The following is a 19,612-nucleotide window of genomic DNA, read 5'->3' as shown; positions in this document are numbered from 1 at the left end:
AAATTAAGGACTGCTATTCCTGTTTTTGTCTCTCAGGTGAGTGAGACTGAGATCAATGGCCAGTTTGAGTCAGTTTGCGAGTCCGTTTTTAGTGAAGTAGAATCCCAGGCCATGGAGGCCTTGGACCTGCCTGGCTCGTTCCGCACTCGAAGCCACAGTTACCTCCGTGCAATTCAGGCTGGTTATTCCCAAGATGACGACTGCTTGCCTTCAATGACATCCTCCACTGTCACTTCAACTCTCAGATCCACAACAGGTAAAAAATCCCCCCCCCCATACGAGAGAGGGCTTAGACTACATATCCTCATACATCCTATACATGCGCACAAACCTGACATACCTACATATGTACAGTGGGGTACCCTTGAGCTTGAGAGATGCTGGGCTGAATGATTCCAGTCATTTTCTTTGGAAGCTATGGTGTGTGCGTGTGTGTTTGTTTTTGCCTCTGCACACTCCCGAGTGTTTAGATGGGTTTGCTTGTGTGTGTTACTTTGCACGATCCACGCATCATTAGCCAAGCTTCCAGTCGGTCACTTGTGGTGTTGCAGAGCTGGAGACGAGGGTAAGGGTGGTGGGAGGGTCGCATTCAAGCCGCTCAAACGGCAACACACGGCCACTGTACACAACATCACAACACGGCACAGTCACGTTACATGGCATGCCTAAAGAGGACCAGGCCCTACCCTAAGCATGTGAAACTGTGGTGTTCTATATGTGTTGTGAGGAGAGTGTGAGTTACATAGGGAGGGGGTGAAAGGAGGAAACGGGCTAGGGGTAGAGGAGGGGTAGGTTGTTGACATATTTGTGCTGAGAGGATACACTGAACAAGCCTCCCGCCTTTCCTCCCCCTGCTCTGTTACGCCAATAGATTAGCATAACATTTTGTAACTGACCTTGTAATTGACATCATAAGATTACAGAACACAAGGCAGAAAAATACAAACAGTCATGTAACCAATTTAAGGTAAGTCAACAACCTCTAGAGACTAGAACGCACACACACACACACATGCACACACGCTGGTTGCACAAAGGAACTGTCCAGTGATGGGATTTTCATAGCTCCTGAAGAGTACTGCCTTCAGTTATTTACAGTATTGTTGTATTGTGTTGCATGAAACTGTATAGCGCTTGAGCAGTGTTCTCAGTCCAAATAACTAATTTAGTAATGCCAAGTAAATATTACCACAGCACTCCTTGAAGGGTCTTAATCAGTTTTCCCTTCAATTGCAAGTTTCCGAGCAAATGTAATATTATTGATTATATTTCAATTTGAGCTTCCATTTTTGTGTACCAATGGACACAAACTTGCACAACGCGTTTTCAAATAGATTTGAAGTTTATGTTAGAGTTTCTGATTACAGTGAATGTTGTTTGTAGTCCAAGTTTATGGACTCTTGAAATGTTATTTGTACTACATACTGCAAGGCTTTTAAAGTTTAATGCAACACAGTACACACAGTATAGCCCTAAAATCAACATATCAGGTTCTTTGTGCAAACAGAGCCATTGCAATAACTCCCTCACTCTAAGTGCATTTGGTGTTTGCCTGCAAGAGTAAAGCTATGAACCCTATTGAAACACTTTCATTTAATTACGTGCATTTTTTAAATATTATGACCTGGATTTTTATTGTTTTTCTACACTTTTTGATTCTGTCAATTTAATATTGGAGACATTTGCACTTTTACTCATTTTGTGGGCTTTGTTTTCTTGTTCAATCTGGAATTTTGTTTTGTTATCCTCTCATGCTCGATTGGGTTTCCATCTACGATTTCTTCGATGTGACAGAAGTACAGAGGATAAAGGAGTGTTCTCCAATCCCACCGTCTTACCTGCTGAACTCTATTCACCCAATAAGCTCTCTGCTCCAATTCTGCCAGCTCTCAATGGGCTAACAAAAGCAGTTGACTATACTATATGTTATGAAGCTGTATTTTGAAGATTGGCTTGATGCATCAATTACAGTATATGAGACAAGGTTATGGCGAGCCAGAAGGAGGGTTCCCTGGAGGGTGATTAGTTATATGCTGTCACCTCCCAAGCAAGCCATATTGTAAATAATATTTCTGGTATCAACCTTTGTCCTCTTTGCAGTGTTATGAGGGAATAGTGGCCTCAAAATTAAATAAAGGAAATTATCCAGCCTATCTTGGCTAGGACAAGTATTGATATCTTGATATCTATATGCTAGTATATTAGTTAAGAACTGATTGTAAGTGGCTTACCAACCAAACCCCATGTGAGGCTAGCGGGCCCTTGAGTGGGGAAGGGATCCCATGATGCTCCATAGGGCAGACGAGCAGCAAACCCCTCTCCATTTGACCAGCCATCACTTGAAGGATAACCAGGGGGAAAGAACAGCTGGAGGCGTCAGTGATGATTGTCGCAGGTATTTTAATGTTGACACGCATACATATATCTATGTATATGTGTGTTTTTGCACTGCCTTCTCAGTAAAAATAAAAAAATTATAGCAGGTAGAAATATCCCGTTATGTTATACTGAGCAGCAAACAGGGTTCCAAACAACTCACAAAACTCAGATGCTTGGATTTGCTCTATTGTTTGCCTTGTTACGTTTGAATGAATTCTGCCAATGAAAGGAGGAATATTGATTATATTGATGAATGCCTCGCTGGCTTTTGTGAGTTGTTTGCCGTGTCTCTATTTTAAGTGTGCTAAGACCACCATATCAGTGTAAATGTATGACACAAATGTACTTCCCAAACTTTTCGTAATGTTTTCATATCGCAACCATAAAATAGCACTGAATGTTATCGCATTGCCACTGTCTCCAATCATTTGTGAGAGCAGCATGTGTCTGCTGTACATGTGTGAACTTTATTTTTTTTCCTTCCATGAAAGTTGACTTCCCGTAAAAGGCCACGTGTGGCAGTCTAACCCTTGGCATTGAGTCTGTCAGCTGTCTTTGACTGTGGGATTGCAGCCTCTCCCTGGTGCAGCCCTGTAGGGGGGGAGTGCCCCCCCCTAACCGGGTTACTCCACATGGTCCAATCAGCCTTGTGGCGATGGACCTGATATGTTCAATAGGGTTCATATCTGCTTCTTGGCCCAATGGGTAATGATTCTCCTATTCCCTTTACATCTTTTCTTTTGCACAAAAATGGCACAAATTTAAAGTCACTGAGAAACATTGTTCTGAGAGATATGTTTTGAGAGAGAGGTTCTCTGAAAATGGATTTATGTTTTTAAAATGATTGATATATCTTATGTTTGATTCCACTCCACACTGTGCTGTGCAGTGAAAAGATGGAAAGAAGCTTGATGTTCCTTGAGATGATTGAGAAGGCAGTGTAAAAACACTATGAAAAGCCTACAGTATGTGAGTCCAATGACATTCAGTAGTATGTGAGTTCAATCACACTCAAGAACCTATTTCAGTAAGGTGTGTTTTCTATTCTGTACTGTTTCTGATAGGAATTAACTCTCATTCTTCACCATTAACTGGAGCTGAACCTCCCTGCCATTCAGGAAAAAGCTACACTTCTACACATAAAAAGTACATATAAACATATATCCAACTATATAAGCTTTTACTAATGATAAGCACTGCTGCCAAAAAGCATTTTGTTATGATTGCCACCACCAGTACATTTAAATTTGAATCAAAAGTGGATTTCCATTCGACGGGATGGTACCATTTCCTCACACCAGTAATCATTGCTCGAGCTGAGGTGGTCCATAGGGTGAGAGCTTACCTCTTGTTTCTGTGGGGTGAAGCAGCTTAGGGACAGTACACCATTTTGGACAGGACGCCAATCCATGGTGGGTGCTTACCCCTGATCCAACTCTTGGATCCTGAGTACTAAGCAGGGAGGTATTGGGTCCCATCTTTGAAGTCTTTGGAATGACTCGCTACTCACATACTGTATGTTTTCCATAGATATGTGTTCATTTCCTAGTTCAGAATCCAAATCAAATCACACTCCAGCTGTTCCTTTCACTTTGAATGTCCCTTTGTTTGCATATTTAAATCTGTCTTCCAGAGGGATATGATGTTCTGGATGGCACCTCTTTACTAAATGACGACATGATAGAGGATGATGACGGTGCCAGCTCCTCTGCCTATGTGGAGCTGGAGAGGCTGGAGAGAGAGACTGCTGCTGCTCGCAGCCAGCACAGTACTAGCTCCACCGTAACAGCAATCTCTGTCCCACCGGCATCCCCACCTACGTACAGGGTCCCCGCTGCCTCACCCATAGCCACCTCTGAGCCCCCTGTCCCTCAGGCCATCCAGGCCTTCAAGGAGTCTGCCAACATGGTGGCCGCCTTCAACATGCAGTGGAAGGATGAGATCTCTGCGATGCGCTACGAGCTGGCAGAGCTGCGCAGGGACGTGTGCGGGGAGCTGAAGACCTTCAACAGCAACTTCTTCAACTTCACCCAGTGCTACAACATGTGGACTTTGTGCCGCGAGCCCGGCAGCGACAGCACCACACAAACAGACGACCGAGTGTCCGTAGGAATCCAAGCGGGCTCGAGTTGGCCCGTTCGGCAGAATACAGAGGACAAGTCGGTAATGTGCCAACCGGAGCCGGCCCCCTTCAGCATCATGGATTTGATGGACCCTCCCCGCATCGAGATCATAGAGGGAACCCCCGAGAGCACGCCGGAAGGGTCAAGCAGCCCTGCCAGCCCGCGTCCGATAGAGGACTTCACATGGGAGATCAAAAAACAAAAGGCCCGCAAGCAGTCAGACTCAGGTGGCCACAGAAGCGCCAGTCTGGAACTGTGGAGCAGGAAGTACACCAGTGGGCCCATGTCATACCTGTCTATGTCATTTTAATCATTCCCATTGTACACATAGAGCCAGACCAGGAAGCTAGGGTGAAAACCTGGAGTTCATCAAGAAAGGCAGGGCAGTGCTGTTGTTAGATGTCCCTTTACTCTATGCAGACACAGAGTCTGTCATCTCTTGAACAGGTTATGATGATGTTCAAACAATCTTTTAACAAGTGTCTTGCTTAGCCATGGAATAAAAGAGAATAATTTTGTTTTTAAACCATAATGAGGTGACATAAGAATGTGAAAGAGAATGTGACTGATGTTAAGATCCTCAAGTGCCAACAAGTGCAGTATTATCTACCCTCCCCTGTCTTAAATAGCCAACCTCCAGATAAACAGTTACTTCAAGCAAGCATGAAAATAGTGATGGTAAAACCTGAGGGTCATTTAGCCACAAAGCTCAATAATCTGTCAGAATCAGTATAAGGTGAGACATAAGTCGGCCTGTCTCTGCACATGAGGAATATAAAAAGCTCATGTTCATTCCAGTTTCTCTTCATGTAGAAACATTCTCTTGAGCACCTGAGTATACTGATAAAATACTGTGAATAACTTTATAAACCCTAGTTTTTTAATGAATGCATCAAAAGATAAACACATTATTTATGAATATATTGGTATGTAGTTTACTGATTAGTTATTCTAAGCAAAGCATTCCCTTACCATTACCTCTTCCATCCATTTTGTAGCCAGTACCACTAGAAACGGGCATTTTGAAAATTTCCAATTTTACGGTAATCTTTAAGAAATTCTTCTCAATGGTGAACTGGTGAACCACAGAACATAAAGTGGCAACTGTAATCATTTAACACAGCGGAAAGTAATGGTAATCAATAATCCCTATACAATCCCAATAACCCCTATAAACCCAATAATCCCAATAACCCCAACAAAAGTTTATAAAAGCCTATTCCTCTGGAATACTGTGTGGATGACATAGTCAAAAGGCTCAGTGGACTTACAGTACAGAGTCCCTGGCTAAAAATGTTTACAATGGATCATTTGTTCAGGACTGTGAAATTACTTAAAAGTCTAACATGTGGAGACGAAAACAGTAAAAGAGAATAGTCGGGATTCAGAACGATCATAAAGTATGAATGTATTGGCTTCAATTCATTCCTGCACAAATTGCATTCATGTTTGAACTCTATATATGTATATAAATGTACCATTTTTGTATATAGAGAAACTTATATTCAATACTTGTACTGTTTGCAATTATAACCATACTGTGTTCTGACATAGCTCTGAGAGGGGTTACGGTAGTAATTGTGGTTCTAAACCAAACCCAGCACTTTTTCCATCGTGTTTACCTTAGAGGTCTGTCTCCATTCATTTCATCATGTACATTACCCAGCTGTTTGCGCACCTCATAGGTTAGTATTTCATACCAGTGTTTCCCCTATAGTTGTTTGAGCAGTGGTGGCTGGAGGTAATTTAACATTTGGTTAAATGTCTTTCCCATCTAGTTCCATTTTTGGTTTTAGTGGAGGTTGTATCGCGATGCTTTATTTTGTTAAAAGTAGTAATTTTAAACATAGGCGCTGTAATTCTTCATACACTGAGTAGAAATTTGGGCAAAATTTTTAATGTTCTTTTTTTTCTTTAATGCTTTCTTAAGCCATGGTGGCATTTTTCTTGCTGTGGTGGTTCACTGCATTTTCTTTTTTTTAAGATTAGTTTTTTGTTTTTTGTTTTTTTTTGTTGAGAGAGGCAGGAAGAGAGGGGAAAGATATGCAACAAAGGTCTTGGGCCGAATTCGAACCCGGTACATAATGCTTACATGGTACGCGCCTTAGACCACTGAGCCACCAGGACACCTCTGGTTCATCACTGCTGAAAGATTAGAGAGAAACACTGGTCCATACTCGTAGACAATCAGAGCCGCTGAGGGCCTCTACCTCTCCGACCATGTCCCCAGAGGTGCAGTATAGTACCGCTGAATGTACTAACACCGCCTCACTAGTGATGGCTTAGCCGGGCTCCTGGCAAACCTTAAAGGGTGGGAGCCCTCAATCATCTGCTACATTGGGCCAATTGCTCGTTTTGTCTGTTCCGCATAAAAAATAGTTGGTCATTAGGCACTCGCATTCCCCTTAACCGCTTGTCTGCTCCATTGTCCCATTGTACCAACATGGCGTACCAAAGTTATTACTGAGGCCCATGGAACTGAGGCCTACATCAAACTTCTCCAAGTTTCACAGCACTTATCTCTGGACGGTCACTGCAGCACAGGACCATGGGAAGCCTGTATGTATCAGACCCCTGACTGAAATGTGAACCTTTCCAAAAGACTTTCTATAAAGGAGAGGCAACATCTCTCACTTTATCAGGAAAGTGGATCTTCTTCCCCCTTTGCACGACCAAAAGACAATACTTGAGAAACAAGTGGCACTTTGAAAAGATGATATTTATACAAAGGTTGTACTAGAGATAACATCTAAATTAAAATTGAAGCCACAGAGGAAAATAAAGACAGTCATTTTCACCTGAGTTATTAGCTCCATCCCCCACACACCTGGTACAGTAACTCATTGAACCTGAGGTTAAATGCCCAGCTGAGTGGTCATTTGCCTTGATAATCTAATGTTTGTGTTACAGGGGCAGACTATCTTAGGGCATGTTTTGTTGGCAATTCTGTTCTTTGGCAGCAACTCCGAAACTCAGCCGAACTTTCAGCTTTCGGTACAAAGAATTATAAGTTATGAATGAGCTCTACTGTATTGTTGCCATTCTCCACCATTTGCAATACAGAGTAACAATAATATAGCTCTACACCGATTTATGGTTGTTATCAACCCAAAACAAAAAGATTTTGAGTTTCTCAGTAGAGACCAGCCACATGCTGGGTCGGCATAAATCCTCATGTTTCAGTGAAAGGCATATGACTGTGAGAGTATTTAACAAATCAGCCTATAATCATTTTAATATATTAAAAAAAAACTTTGGGAAGGCTTGTATTCATATTTTCCTTTTTTGAATGATTAAGAGGGGATTGCAGTGGCATTCCTTACTTGCATCCTTCCCCATGTCTGGGGAGTGCAAACTAATTTAAAGGTGCTGAATCCATGATGAAGACTGGCCAATCATGATGTCTCAAAACTACATTCATTCATTCTATGCAAGTCCTTTGTTCTCTGTTATATTGTTATGTCATCTTAATATTTGCAGTCGTAGATGTTAGCTCTTTATGTTAGACCCTCATGCAAGTCATCAACGCCCAGAATGGAGTGGATTTTTCAGAAACTTTCAGTGGATAATTATTTGCATGAGCCTCAGGCAACGCTAACTTTTTCTTTCCATGATCTTGTCAGAAACAATTGTCTTATTTATTTTTTTCTATTGGCATATATACTATAATCTAAAAGTTTGTGGGTGAGATTCCTGAAAGTATAGTACTGTAGCACAAAGCAGAAAATTAATTTTAATCATGTTGATTACATTGAAACCTATTCATGCGCATTTTGTTAATATGACACATGACACTATATTCAACATTAAAGTACAAGTTTGGCTTTTTTTCATGTAGTAATTCATGGGTCTTGACCCTGTGCAGTATATGGCCCAAGTGAAATTGGAATGGCGGATTTGATTTTGGAGAATTTTGCCACTGTTAACACTTAAAGGAGAAATCCACCCTTGGAAACTCTTACACTCTTTGATATCATCAATTTGTGATGTTCAGTGCATTCCCACTTTCCCTCCACCTGCCTCATCTACTTCTACTTCAGTTAGATTTCCTGTGTTGCTCAGAATGACTTTTAACAACCCTCAGAAAAAGGGCGTGAACTTGCTTTCAATCAAAGCGGCCTATGGGCATAGAAATATAGCTAGCTAGCTAACTAGTTTGTGAATATCGGGGTGTGTCTATGATCACGGCCCTTCAGAACGCAACATATCTCATGGCTGCATTGCATTCTGGTCTATTGAGGCTACTGTCAGTGGAGAAATTGGTCTCTGCCTCTTCCAAGTTGGATTTCTCCCTGTATGACTGTTGAACGTCGGTGCAAAATGTTCAGTCTAGAGAGAAGCTCTCGCTCGTTGATTCTGAAGGACTGACTTTACCGTTCATGGTTTAGATAGCTGCCAAATTTTCTGCTATCAAACTCCATTGTAGCTGCACTGGAAATATCTGGATGTGATGTCACGTCGTCTAATCTTGCTTCTGTCATACAGTATATGAATCCATTTGGCTGTAACCAGAGACCCAAACCCTGTGTTCTGGTTTCACTTCACTCAGGCAATCGAACCGTCAGATTATCACATGAAAAAAACAAAAACATCCTTTAATCGACAAGAAATGAAAAGCATTCAAAGAGCTGACATACACAGTGCATATCTGTACCTGAGTAACCTGCATAGTAGTAGCATCATAGCAGTGGTGTGCTTTTTGATATCACAAATCAAAGAATTTAAAGCAATTAGAAGCACATCATATATTCATGTTTTCTTTTCTGATTTCAAACTGACTAGTAAACAAAGCCTGTGATAATATTATTGGAAATGTTATTCTCTGATTATTAGTGCTGTAGAAAGTTCTCTAAATTCTTATAACACGTTCAATTGTGATTTCTAGTGATTAGTCGATGCCGGGGAACTCACCCATACTATAAATACGTTTAATCCAGTGTTTCACTATCATTGCATCATATAGCCCAAAGAAATTAACATTCCCTTAAAATATGTTGAGATGTAGCAAAAATGCTGAGATTGATCTAAAGATTATCACAAAAAGATTTATATTTAACAAAAATACTGAAGAAAAAATGGACAAGGGTATCTAAAATATTTTTTTATCCATGAAACCATATTTTGTGTAATGAAATATATACTTATATGTACGAACTTCAGATTGTGTCTATCCAATATGTTGTTATGTAGTCAATTAGCCCATGAGTTTTTTATGTTTACATTTTGTTGCCATCCAGAGATCTGATGCAACTACTGTGCCACCTCTATGATGTCCAGTTATTGAGACCAAGGTTTTTGGATGGAATCTGATCTCATTGAAAAATCACCTGAAACCTGTAACACTGCTTGAATATAAATCCTTTTCTACCCCTGTGTTCCCCTCCTGCATTTATTCAAAGTTTGTTGGAGGAAACATGCTTCTCTGTTTTGCACCAATCATGTCGCAAATTTCAGGGATCTCAGACTGCAATGTTTAGTGAATCAGATTTTGTCAAAATTATAAAGGATCCTTTTTAAAGACCATGAAGTTTAGCCTGCATTTGTTAGCTTATGCGTGATTTTGTTATACAAATTATTCCAGTATGTGATACTGTATTTTTGTTTTCATTTCTTTCTATTTTTTGCTTATTGTGGTGTTTCTTGTGAATTTTCAGTTACAACTTTTATTGGCCTTATGTATTTTTCATAAATTGATATAAAACAATTGATCAAGATGTTTATGATGTTTATGTTTATGGTAATTTAAATGGTAGAATGGGGGTCATAGCTTTACAATGGCATCCAAAGATGAAACTGAAATGTAAGCTGATATTGAGCACAAATACTTACAACACTTTTTGTTTCCACTTGTCCATAGTGGAGGGCAGTTCACACACTTAAAACCACAGGAATACACAGCATGGGCCAGGCACAGTGTCTTTTACTTTGATCCTCTCAATATGCATTGCTTTTGTACTAAGCTATCACCCTTTTTGTTTTTGTTTTTGTTTTTTTTGTTTTCATTTTAGGCGCCCGTAGCTTAGCTGGGGGGCGTAGAGTGTACGGTAGGTCTGGTAGGGAACCACTTTATTATATCTTTTTTTCTATGTTGTTAATACATTTTTTCATACATTTTGTCCCACTCATTGACATTTGCCACTTGGTAAAGTAAGATACATCCCAAGTTGAAGACGCTGTCATACTCACTTAGTATGTGAAGATACATTTAAATGTCTTCATCTGTTTGCCACTGAATACATTGAATCCAATGGAAATCCCCAAATTTTGTGCAGCTTGATGCACAGGTACTGGATAATGATTTCTACGCTACTTGACCTATTCAAACAAACAGAAACAAAATCCCTGTTGACTGCTATATCATATGTTGGCCTTGTGTTAACACACTGGCATTTCTAATTACAGAATCCACTGGAACTGCACAGAGTAAGACACAAGAATAATTGTTCCATTTAAAATCTCTTCTGCACAACTTTTCCTTAGTTAATTTAACGTACTTCACCTGAGAAGTGCGTGTGACCTTTAACAAAACCCACATTTTATTGGTACAGGATAATTCATTTGGTTTGGTTTTATTTGTTTATTATGTTTTAATATTATAGTTCAGTTCAAATTCATTGGTATTAGTACTGAATCACCCTGTTGCTTTAACCATTGTATATATTTTTTTCTTTAAATGAATAGAGGGGAATAAAATCAGCACAGTATTGTGTCTCTATTTTAGATGTTCTGGCATGCAGCAAGGCAGGTAATGACCAACATAACAGCTTTGTTCTACAAACCACCACAAATCAATGCTGCTTTTAGGTAATTAGTGTTGTCATATTCCAATGAACAACGCAATTTGCAATTTTGAAAAATGATAACTGTTGTCTTTCCATATCTATAGCAAAGTTATTCGCTGTTGCAGAAGTTTTGATTTTGAGTAAAGATAGTTTAATTCACCTCATCTTTCCAACATTAGTTTCAGAGGAAGGATAGATACTGCTACTGCTAAACTCCAGTCTAGGGAGGATTTAGAAGCAGGTTGATGGATAGAATAGTCTACATTTTCACATGGTTACACATTCACTGCTGGTGAATCCCAGAAAATGTTACTTCTGTTCTTTAACTTGTTGAAAAGTGAAAAAAGCAACTTTTCTTGCAATCTACAACAAAATCTAGTTATGTAGTCAGATATAGTATTGGGTAGATAGAGTTTTATATATGGCTGTTAGGTTACATGGATGTTGAACATGCATTAGCTTTGTAATTCTGCAATAGCAGTTGAGAAGGGTCTGTTCACATTGAAACATTTATATTGGGTGGCAAACTTATATTCAACTGCAATTGTAGCAGCAAAGTTAATTTAATGGTTAAAACGTGGTAAGATGCTCTAGTTGCAAGTTTTTTGAGTTAACTTTTTCAAATTCAGAGAAGGCTGCGGAGAAGGTTACTAAATCTTTTTATTTGTTTGCTATTTATTTGAGACACTTTTTAGTGTAAATTCAGCTGTACCTTACTACATCATAGGAGCAAAGGCAAAGAAAGGATGGTCTATCTTTGTTGAAATGTTTCTTTTAGGCCATTGATTTGTAATGGTTTGTTGTGATATTTCATACATAAAAGGTTAATCCACCTTGCATCCATGGGGGCATCACCACTGTATGTATATATGTATGTGGCTATGGACAACATGCTTGTTTTACTGTACTTCCAACACCTCTTGACAAAAGGGCTACAACTACTTACTTTTTAACCACCTCCAGTGGAATCTGCTGGGGGTTAATGAGCTATACACACCCTCAACCAGTCCTGCTATTTGTCCTCTGTCAAATCATCAATCCATTCAATCATCCATTGATCAATCCCTCCACTTATCCATCTTTGCAAACCACCAGTGCCATACTCAAGCTCTTAGGTCTGAAGAAATAACACACTTCAATTTTGTGGGATCAGGCAACATTGGTAGGAGGAAATTTTGTTTTCCTTAGCCCATGCTCTTTTTCAGCTAAACACTGTAATTTATTTTGCCCATGGCAATATCTGTCTTACATGCACATCCTGAAAAGATGTCGTTTAGGTTAGAGCATCAATTATTTAGGAAAATACAGGTTTAGAATAGGAACTGATATTTTCCCAGAAAATTTCCAAGAGAAAAAATCACTTTATGGGCCAGAATTTATGGGCCAATTCAGCTCAAACAAGGCTTACTTCCCTGTTACGTAATGCCAGGATCCATCAGCGAATTGGCATTTTAATTGGCACAACACAAGGCCTACAGTATTTAGTCATCTACCTCAAGGATTTTTTTGTTGTTGAAGAAAAGCACAGTATAGCTTAAATTCATTATTATTGGTGACCTTTACATGAAGTCCTAATCTCTCAATTTGTTACAGCACACTGGGCAGCCTTCCTATCTTGTACATTCCCACTGTGCAGCTTCTTCGCTCTTGTGTTGTCAGCTTCCCCCTCTCTAACGTTGCATAGAACCTCAGTGTTCCAGTTTATATAAAGTGAACTAGACAGATTCAGATTTGTCCTCAGTCACTCTCAGGTTGAGGATGCTGTAATGTGTTATGCTGTAAAAGAAAATGCTTAAGTTGCATCTGATTTAGTCCAGGCCGTATTAATGCAAAAGTGTAAAATAGTTGCAATGCTTTGAAGCTGATTGTTTGTTGGTATGTGCTTTGATGTGCTTCTGTGCACCTGTGACCTTACCACTCTGACAGCTCAGACAGAAGAGCAAGTTGTTAAGAGAGAAGAGAAAGGGCAGAGAGAAAGAGTTGCATTGCGACTATTGTACGCCAAGATTTTGAGGCTGTAGACTACTGATGATTTAGCATGATCATCATTTATTGTTTAACCTGCCGCAGTAATCTGAAGACGCCTGTTCACCCTGACTCCGTTACATCTGCAGCCCCCATGCTCATGTGCACCGCTTGTCAGTCATTCCACGTCATTAAGCCAATCCACCCTGACTTGAGTAAGAACAGTATCTCACCAGCCTCTTTGCCAATCTGAGTCTGCATCTATGGCAAGGACGGCCTCTGGCACAAATGGAGGGAGGCGGACGGAGAGGAGAGGCTGTCCGTCAGAACATTTGCAGCGATTTTTCTGAAATAAAGTCTTGTCCTCAAGGGAGCAAAGGTTTGAGAGGTCTTGTTGAAAGAGCAAGAGGCTGAAGGTCTGTGACATATTCTCTGCACCATACCAAAAAGCTTTATGATATGACATTAGGTCACATTTTACATAAAGTCCATGCATGTACCACAGTTACATTTTAGCTACCTGGGTAACCAGTTGTGTATCGTCTCTTAACTGCATACTGCAAAGATTGAACACGAGACATAATTATAACTTAACTACTCTGTAATTATCTAATTATGTACCAAGTACAGCACTGTAACAGCATGGGATAAACAATACTTCATGTAAAGTGTGACTTAATCTTATGCAGCCGAGAAAAAGGGATTTAAAATGACTAATTCTTCTTTATGACAAAAGTTAACCAAGTTTTGTGACCATGACCATAATTGCCAGGTTTATGCCCCTCGGTTACAGAAATAACTGGAAGGCTTATCCCGGTTCAGTTAAAAATTTGAGTGATGATTGTTAAAAAACCTCAAGGAGGTCCTCAGTCTGCACCTATTTTCAATGTATATCTACTGTTGCATCACCAAAAGCAGTCCAGGCTTTGATGTGACGGCCTTGTTTTCTGTTTTTTTTTTTTTTTTTTTTAAGGGTTCTCTGTCTCTGTCCTCTCAGCTCACTGTCTGATTTTCTGTGTATCCCCACTGTCTTAACCTCATTGCTGCCTTTAGTGCTACAAAAATGCCACTGTAGCTCCTTGACACAAACTAAAATGTTCCAATTCAAGCTCACATTCATGTGGCATTTTCCCACAGTAGTGGGGTAGTCTATTGTTTGGCTAATTCAATAGTTGATTTTAATGTCTGTCTCTGTCTCTCTTCTCAGTCTTTGTCTGCTCATGCCATTTTTTGTTGGCTTTACACTCAAACTTATCGCAATGTTCTGTTCTTTTCAAACAATTTACAGTTACAAACTCTTTCATTTTGGTCTTTTTTTATTTTCTGTTACTTTTAAATAACCAGTTCTTTTAACATGCATATTATATTTCATCACTTGGGGCCTTGCTGAAAAAATACCACAGCTCAAAGACCAATTGAATTCCTTAATTATATTCATTTCACTGTAGAAAAATGTGCAAGAAAGTAAATCACCTAGCAATTTAGAATCATGAATCAGAATCATTTAATTCCATTTTAATAATGCAGCCCCTAAAAACATCCTTTTTGACTTGATCTTCATAGTTCTGTTTGAGTTTTGCTCTTTGTCTTATATCTGTGTATGCGTATGTACAGTATGCCTTTAAGGATTCAGATGCTGCATGTTACCTCCTGTTGTGTGTTGTAGTGCTTTACTGACCTACCTGTTGAGTCTAGTCTGAGAAATATGGATTGATCTTTCATGATACATGGGCAACATTTTCAGGCAATGCAGATGGGCAAATTTGCTAACAACTTTGACTAACAGTGATTTTTCATGACCCTATTTACTGCTGTATTGTATATCCTACTTAGCTTTGCCCCAGTCGTTAATCCTTATCCCTGCTAAAGGCAGTATTGCCCATTTAAGTTTGGTCCCATGGATCATCGTCTTGCTACTCCCCTCCTCTACCAGTTCTATCAGACTACCAGCCTGATGCTGTTATTGGTATTATAATGCATTAAGCAATTTTTGGACAACGTAGATAGGCAACAGGAAACCAAACCAAACCAGGTCAAAAACTGATTTAAATGTTTGCTGTTGAAAAGAAGCTTGTTTGAAATCAGTGCAACAAGACTCAGGCAACTTCAACCTTAGGCAATGTTGCCTGTGAGCGTTGTCCATAAAGTTGCCCGGTGTACTGGTGCCATTAGGGTGTCTGCATATTGAGGATAGGAACACGGCTAATGCTGGATACTGAGTGTCAATCAGACATCATTATTTCCCCCAGAATTTCTTTACAGGGTGAAAGAGCATTTAGGCTTTCTGACAGTAAGCTCTCAGTTTAAATGACTGCAAATGAAACTGTTATAGGGTGCAGCTCCTCTAAGCGAGGTGGCCCGCTCTGCCCATTCAGTAATTGGGAAAAGACCGCTGTGAAGCAGTCTAGCACTGTAAATCCAGCATATCTGTGTCTCTGTCTCTGCCTGTTACCGATAGACTTAACGCCGATGGTTAGCTAAGAGAAAATGTACCTGTAAATATTCGTAATGTGTCACTTGAGTGTGAGTTCTGCAAGTGTTGGGAGTGAGTTATGGTAGGTATGGAAAGATGCTCCACAGTATGTGTGAACAAGTCTGTTGTTTACCTCCATCGCTCCTCTCTAACGGGTGTCGCTTGCTCCTTGCAGGGATCCAGTTTCGTCTCCCTACTTCCTGCAGTGTGGACCGAGCTCAGCCGCCTCCAGGTACCAGTCTGTCTCCCCCTCTTCTCCTTACTGCCACACTGGCACCTCTCTTAGCAAGGAGCGTGCAGCCTCACTTTGCTCTTGGTCCTAACGCAGAGGCACATTTTCATTTTTTGTTTTTGATTGCAAAAGATTTTTCTTTTTTCCTCTTTGGTTATTTTGTCTCCTTGTACACATCTAACTGAAAAAACATGAGCTAATGTTGTGCCTGATCAGTCTAGTTTGGAATGAAATCTGTAATCCACTCAAATAATCAAGCTCATTAATGTAATCTGATTACCTTCCGTTACCTGTGGGTCACTTGGCCTCCAAAATCCACTGCATCGTGTGCTTTAATGAACAATGTATTCTAACCCACAGCAATTTGTCCAGTTTGAATAATATTTTTGTGTCTGTAATCTGACAGTATCTGACAGCCTTATCAGGTTTATATCTAATCCAATAAATTTTCAAGTATTTTCCCAAGTATAATCCCATGACATGTAATCTGTTGCTCCCCAGCCGTGCCTGCTAGCCTACTTGTGTTTGTGTGAAGGCCTGAGGTACGTTGTTGTCATGTTGTACTGGGTTTCTTGCTGACCTGACGGTGTTGTGACTCACCTGTTGCCTCAAAGGGAAGCGGTGTCGAAGATGTTACTGCTATTTAAATAGTGATGAAACAGGAAGTAACTAGATTCTCTGCTCTGTGAAATAAAAAAAACCCCAGCAAAATAGTGGGAAGAGATTACATGAGGATAAAAGGGTGGGTAGGCGAGTTTGTAGTGTAGTGCGTAATCATGCCCCCGCTTCTCAGCTGCAAGAGATGACATTTTGTCAAACTACATGTTTTGCTCAAATTAATGCTTCGCCATTAAGTGTCAGGGTTCTTCATTGTTTACTTACGACACTACAAATACATTTAGGCAGAGCAGCAACACTATTTTACAGCATGACATTCACTTCCATTCAGTCCTGGCCGCACCTCCAATATGTGGGGTGTGTTTACTGAACTGCCCAGTGCAGCAGTGCTCTACCAACAAACACCAAGTTCAAACACAGCCAAACACAACTGACTACACAATGAACATGATGCTTCCCTAGCTTGAATTAGCCAAACTTGCTGCTGTAGCTGTTAGTACATGTTACTTAAAGGAAAATCCACCCTTGGATACTAGTTTTATTTATTATGTTGAACACATTCTGGGATTTATTTTGTGATGCTTTCCCTCAACTTACCTGGTCTACTTCTACTTAAGTTGGTGATTCCCTACATTTCCCAGAATGCCTTTCAGCACCCCTAGAAAAAGTGTGGGAACTCGTTGTATTCAGCTGTGGGTTATAGCTGTAGGTAAAGAGAGCAATAACGATAGCGGAGAGCGAGTTGAGAATTTCGTCTGTTACTCAAAACACAACATGTCTTGTGGCTGCATTGCATTCTGGTCTATTGAGGCTACTGTAAGTGGAGAAATTTGTATCTTTGCCTCTTCTATGATGGATTTCTCCCTGTATGATTGTTGACCATTGGTGTGGCGTCACGTCATCTATGTTGGGGTCAGAATAAGAAAAGTTCACAACCAAACAACAAAATTGGCCCAGAAACGCAAGGTACACTGCCAACAGCTGTTTTAGGGTGGATTTAAGATGTTTTAGTACAAAATGACCATAATACATCTGCGGGGGTTTGATAGGATTGTTGATCAATATCAATAACTCAGCAATTACTTCTCCAGGTGCTGAGATTTCTGGCTTTCAAAACGTTTTGGCCCGTACTCTTTTGGAACAAAAACTCCCCGCCCATTGGAGTTTCAAGACACTCCACCAGAGCGACCGGCTGGGCCAGAGACAGCTTCTATTGATGCTGTTGCAATTTCTACTGGTTGCCAATAGAGATCAATAAAGGTCATAGATTACTTAATTCCCCTTTAGCTTTTTCTCTACAAAGGTTCTCCCATTCAGCACAGTCCTTGCTAATTTAGTTTAGTTCATTTCCTTCAGTCTGAGATGAGCTGTGCAACTGCTCTCACTTCACCTTTACTAGTCTCAAATCTAATAATTGCCCACTTCCAATACAAATACAGTAGCTACCTCATCTGTCAACTCACACCACCGCTATTACTTGTGGCAGTAGAGTTGTCTGGGACTGTTTGCAGTCAGGAACATGGAAGACGAGGAGAGTTCAACCAGGACATTCTTTTTTGATATACACATAGAAATTAACATAAGTAAATTCAATCCTTTGGCCCTTTTAGGTCTTCTTTTAGCACATCTTTTCCTCTCTGTCTCAGTTTCTGGTTTAGCTCCTGGTTCCTTCACCTGCTGAAAGGAGAGGAGACAGAGGGATGTTGATAAAAATCAGGAGCTGCTTGCTCTCTCATCTTATGTTGAGTCACTAGACACATTAACACAAATGAAAAACACTCTTAAATGGCAGTGTCAGTGAAATGAATTCTTTGAGGAACTGACTTTTCGGGTAAAAGGGCAAAACAAAGCCTCCAAGACTTGATCCTTTGACAAAATAGTGCTCAGGCAGATCTCAAAGTGCCCCATATACAGTCTGTAGGAGGACATCTGGTGTCCAATAGACGTTATTGCAATACATTGTGATTTTTGTCAGACTGAGTAGGGCAAGTCTCAGTGGTAGAAAAGCCTATTACAGTGGTCCACTGTTCTGGTCCTCGGGACCCAGAACCCTGCTGGTTTCATTCTAGCCATCTAATCAGACTGATTTACACCTTGGATGCAAGATGAATGCAATTAACTTCCTGGTAGGATAGCAAACCAGCCATACTCCCGGATTGAGAATCACTGGACTATTATATGGTGACATGACAGCCCAGGTGGAGTCTACTGTAAATGATGTGTCTTCTCTAAACAACATTAGACCAATAAAAGAATCAGTGAATCTTTTATGTGCAACACCGATATGTAGGTCTGTCAGCCAACAAATATCGTTTCCAAATGATCCATCCAGGCAAACATATACGAATGAACTGCAGACGAACTGTGTAAATGCAGTCACAGCTTAGAGGCTGATAATAGGTTGATGCATAGCCTTTATCATTAGCCTATTGTGGGAGTGTGGTCAAATTAATTTTCAGGCTGAGACACTTTGACACACTGTTGTGCATAACGTATGAAACCTCATTAAGAGTGATCATTTGGATTTTACATTTGAACAGAAGCGTGATACATGGTATCATTACGGTTGCGCTTCTTCACTCCCAAATCTGTCTTGCATGCCTGCTTTAAATTTGCCATCTCTACTTTCAAGGGCCTTTGAAGGAGATACTTCCTCTCCAGAAGGCCAGATTACCCATTCTTGACACTAATAAGTGAGACTAACCCAGTCAGGCAGATATATCCTTTATTTGTTCCTTTGTTAAGGAGGCTAAAAGCCCACCACTGCTGAAGATCACCTCAAGTTGAAATGTTGGATATTGTAACAAAGCATGAGGATTTGCTGTTTTCTGTGCCTCTTTCCCAAGTTGCATGTTCTACTGCAGGTTTTTGGGGATTATGGTACTATTACTTCTGTTCATATCTTTGATGAAAAGATTGCTGAGTACCCATAATTCCATTCACCACCAGACCCAAAAGTGTTTTGCATAAGTGTAGATGAACAAAGAGAATGAGGTCAATCCATATCGCCAAGCAGTGTCATCTGTCAAGCCTGGACTGA

At 40.2% G+C, this 19,612-nt stretch overlaps 1 protein-coding gene across 1 annotated transcript in view; it reads left to right on the top strand.

Annotated features, from left to right (window-relative positions):
• Positions 1 to 19,612, top strand: part of LOC139640575 (disks large-associated protein 2-like) — a 58,059-nt gene that overhangs the window by 24,251 nt on the left and 14,196 nt on the right. Inside the window, exon 5 of the mRNA XM_071514753.1 lies at positions 37 to 256. Within this exon, the coding sequence (XP_071370854.1) occupies positions 37 to 256 (220 nt within the window). The remainder of the gene's footprint in view (positions 1 to 36; positions 257 to 19,612) is intronic.

This window comes from Centroberyx affinis, unplaced genomic scaffold (assembly GCF_046629955.1).
Source record: "Centroberyx affinis isolate AG114_WGS23_722 - 3 ecotype Tasmania unplaced genomic scaffold, CSIRO-AGI_Caff_v1 ptg000290l_1, whole genome shotgun sequence".
In the NCBI taxonomy this organism is placed as follows: Eukaryota; Metazoa; Chordata; class Actinopteri; order Beryciformes; family Berycidae; genus Centroberyx; species Centroberyx affinis.
This window is presented reverse-complemented; position numbering and strand designations above follow the sequence as displayed.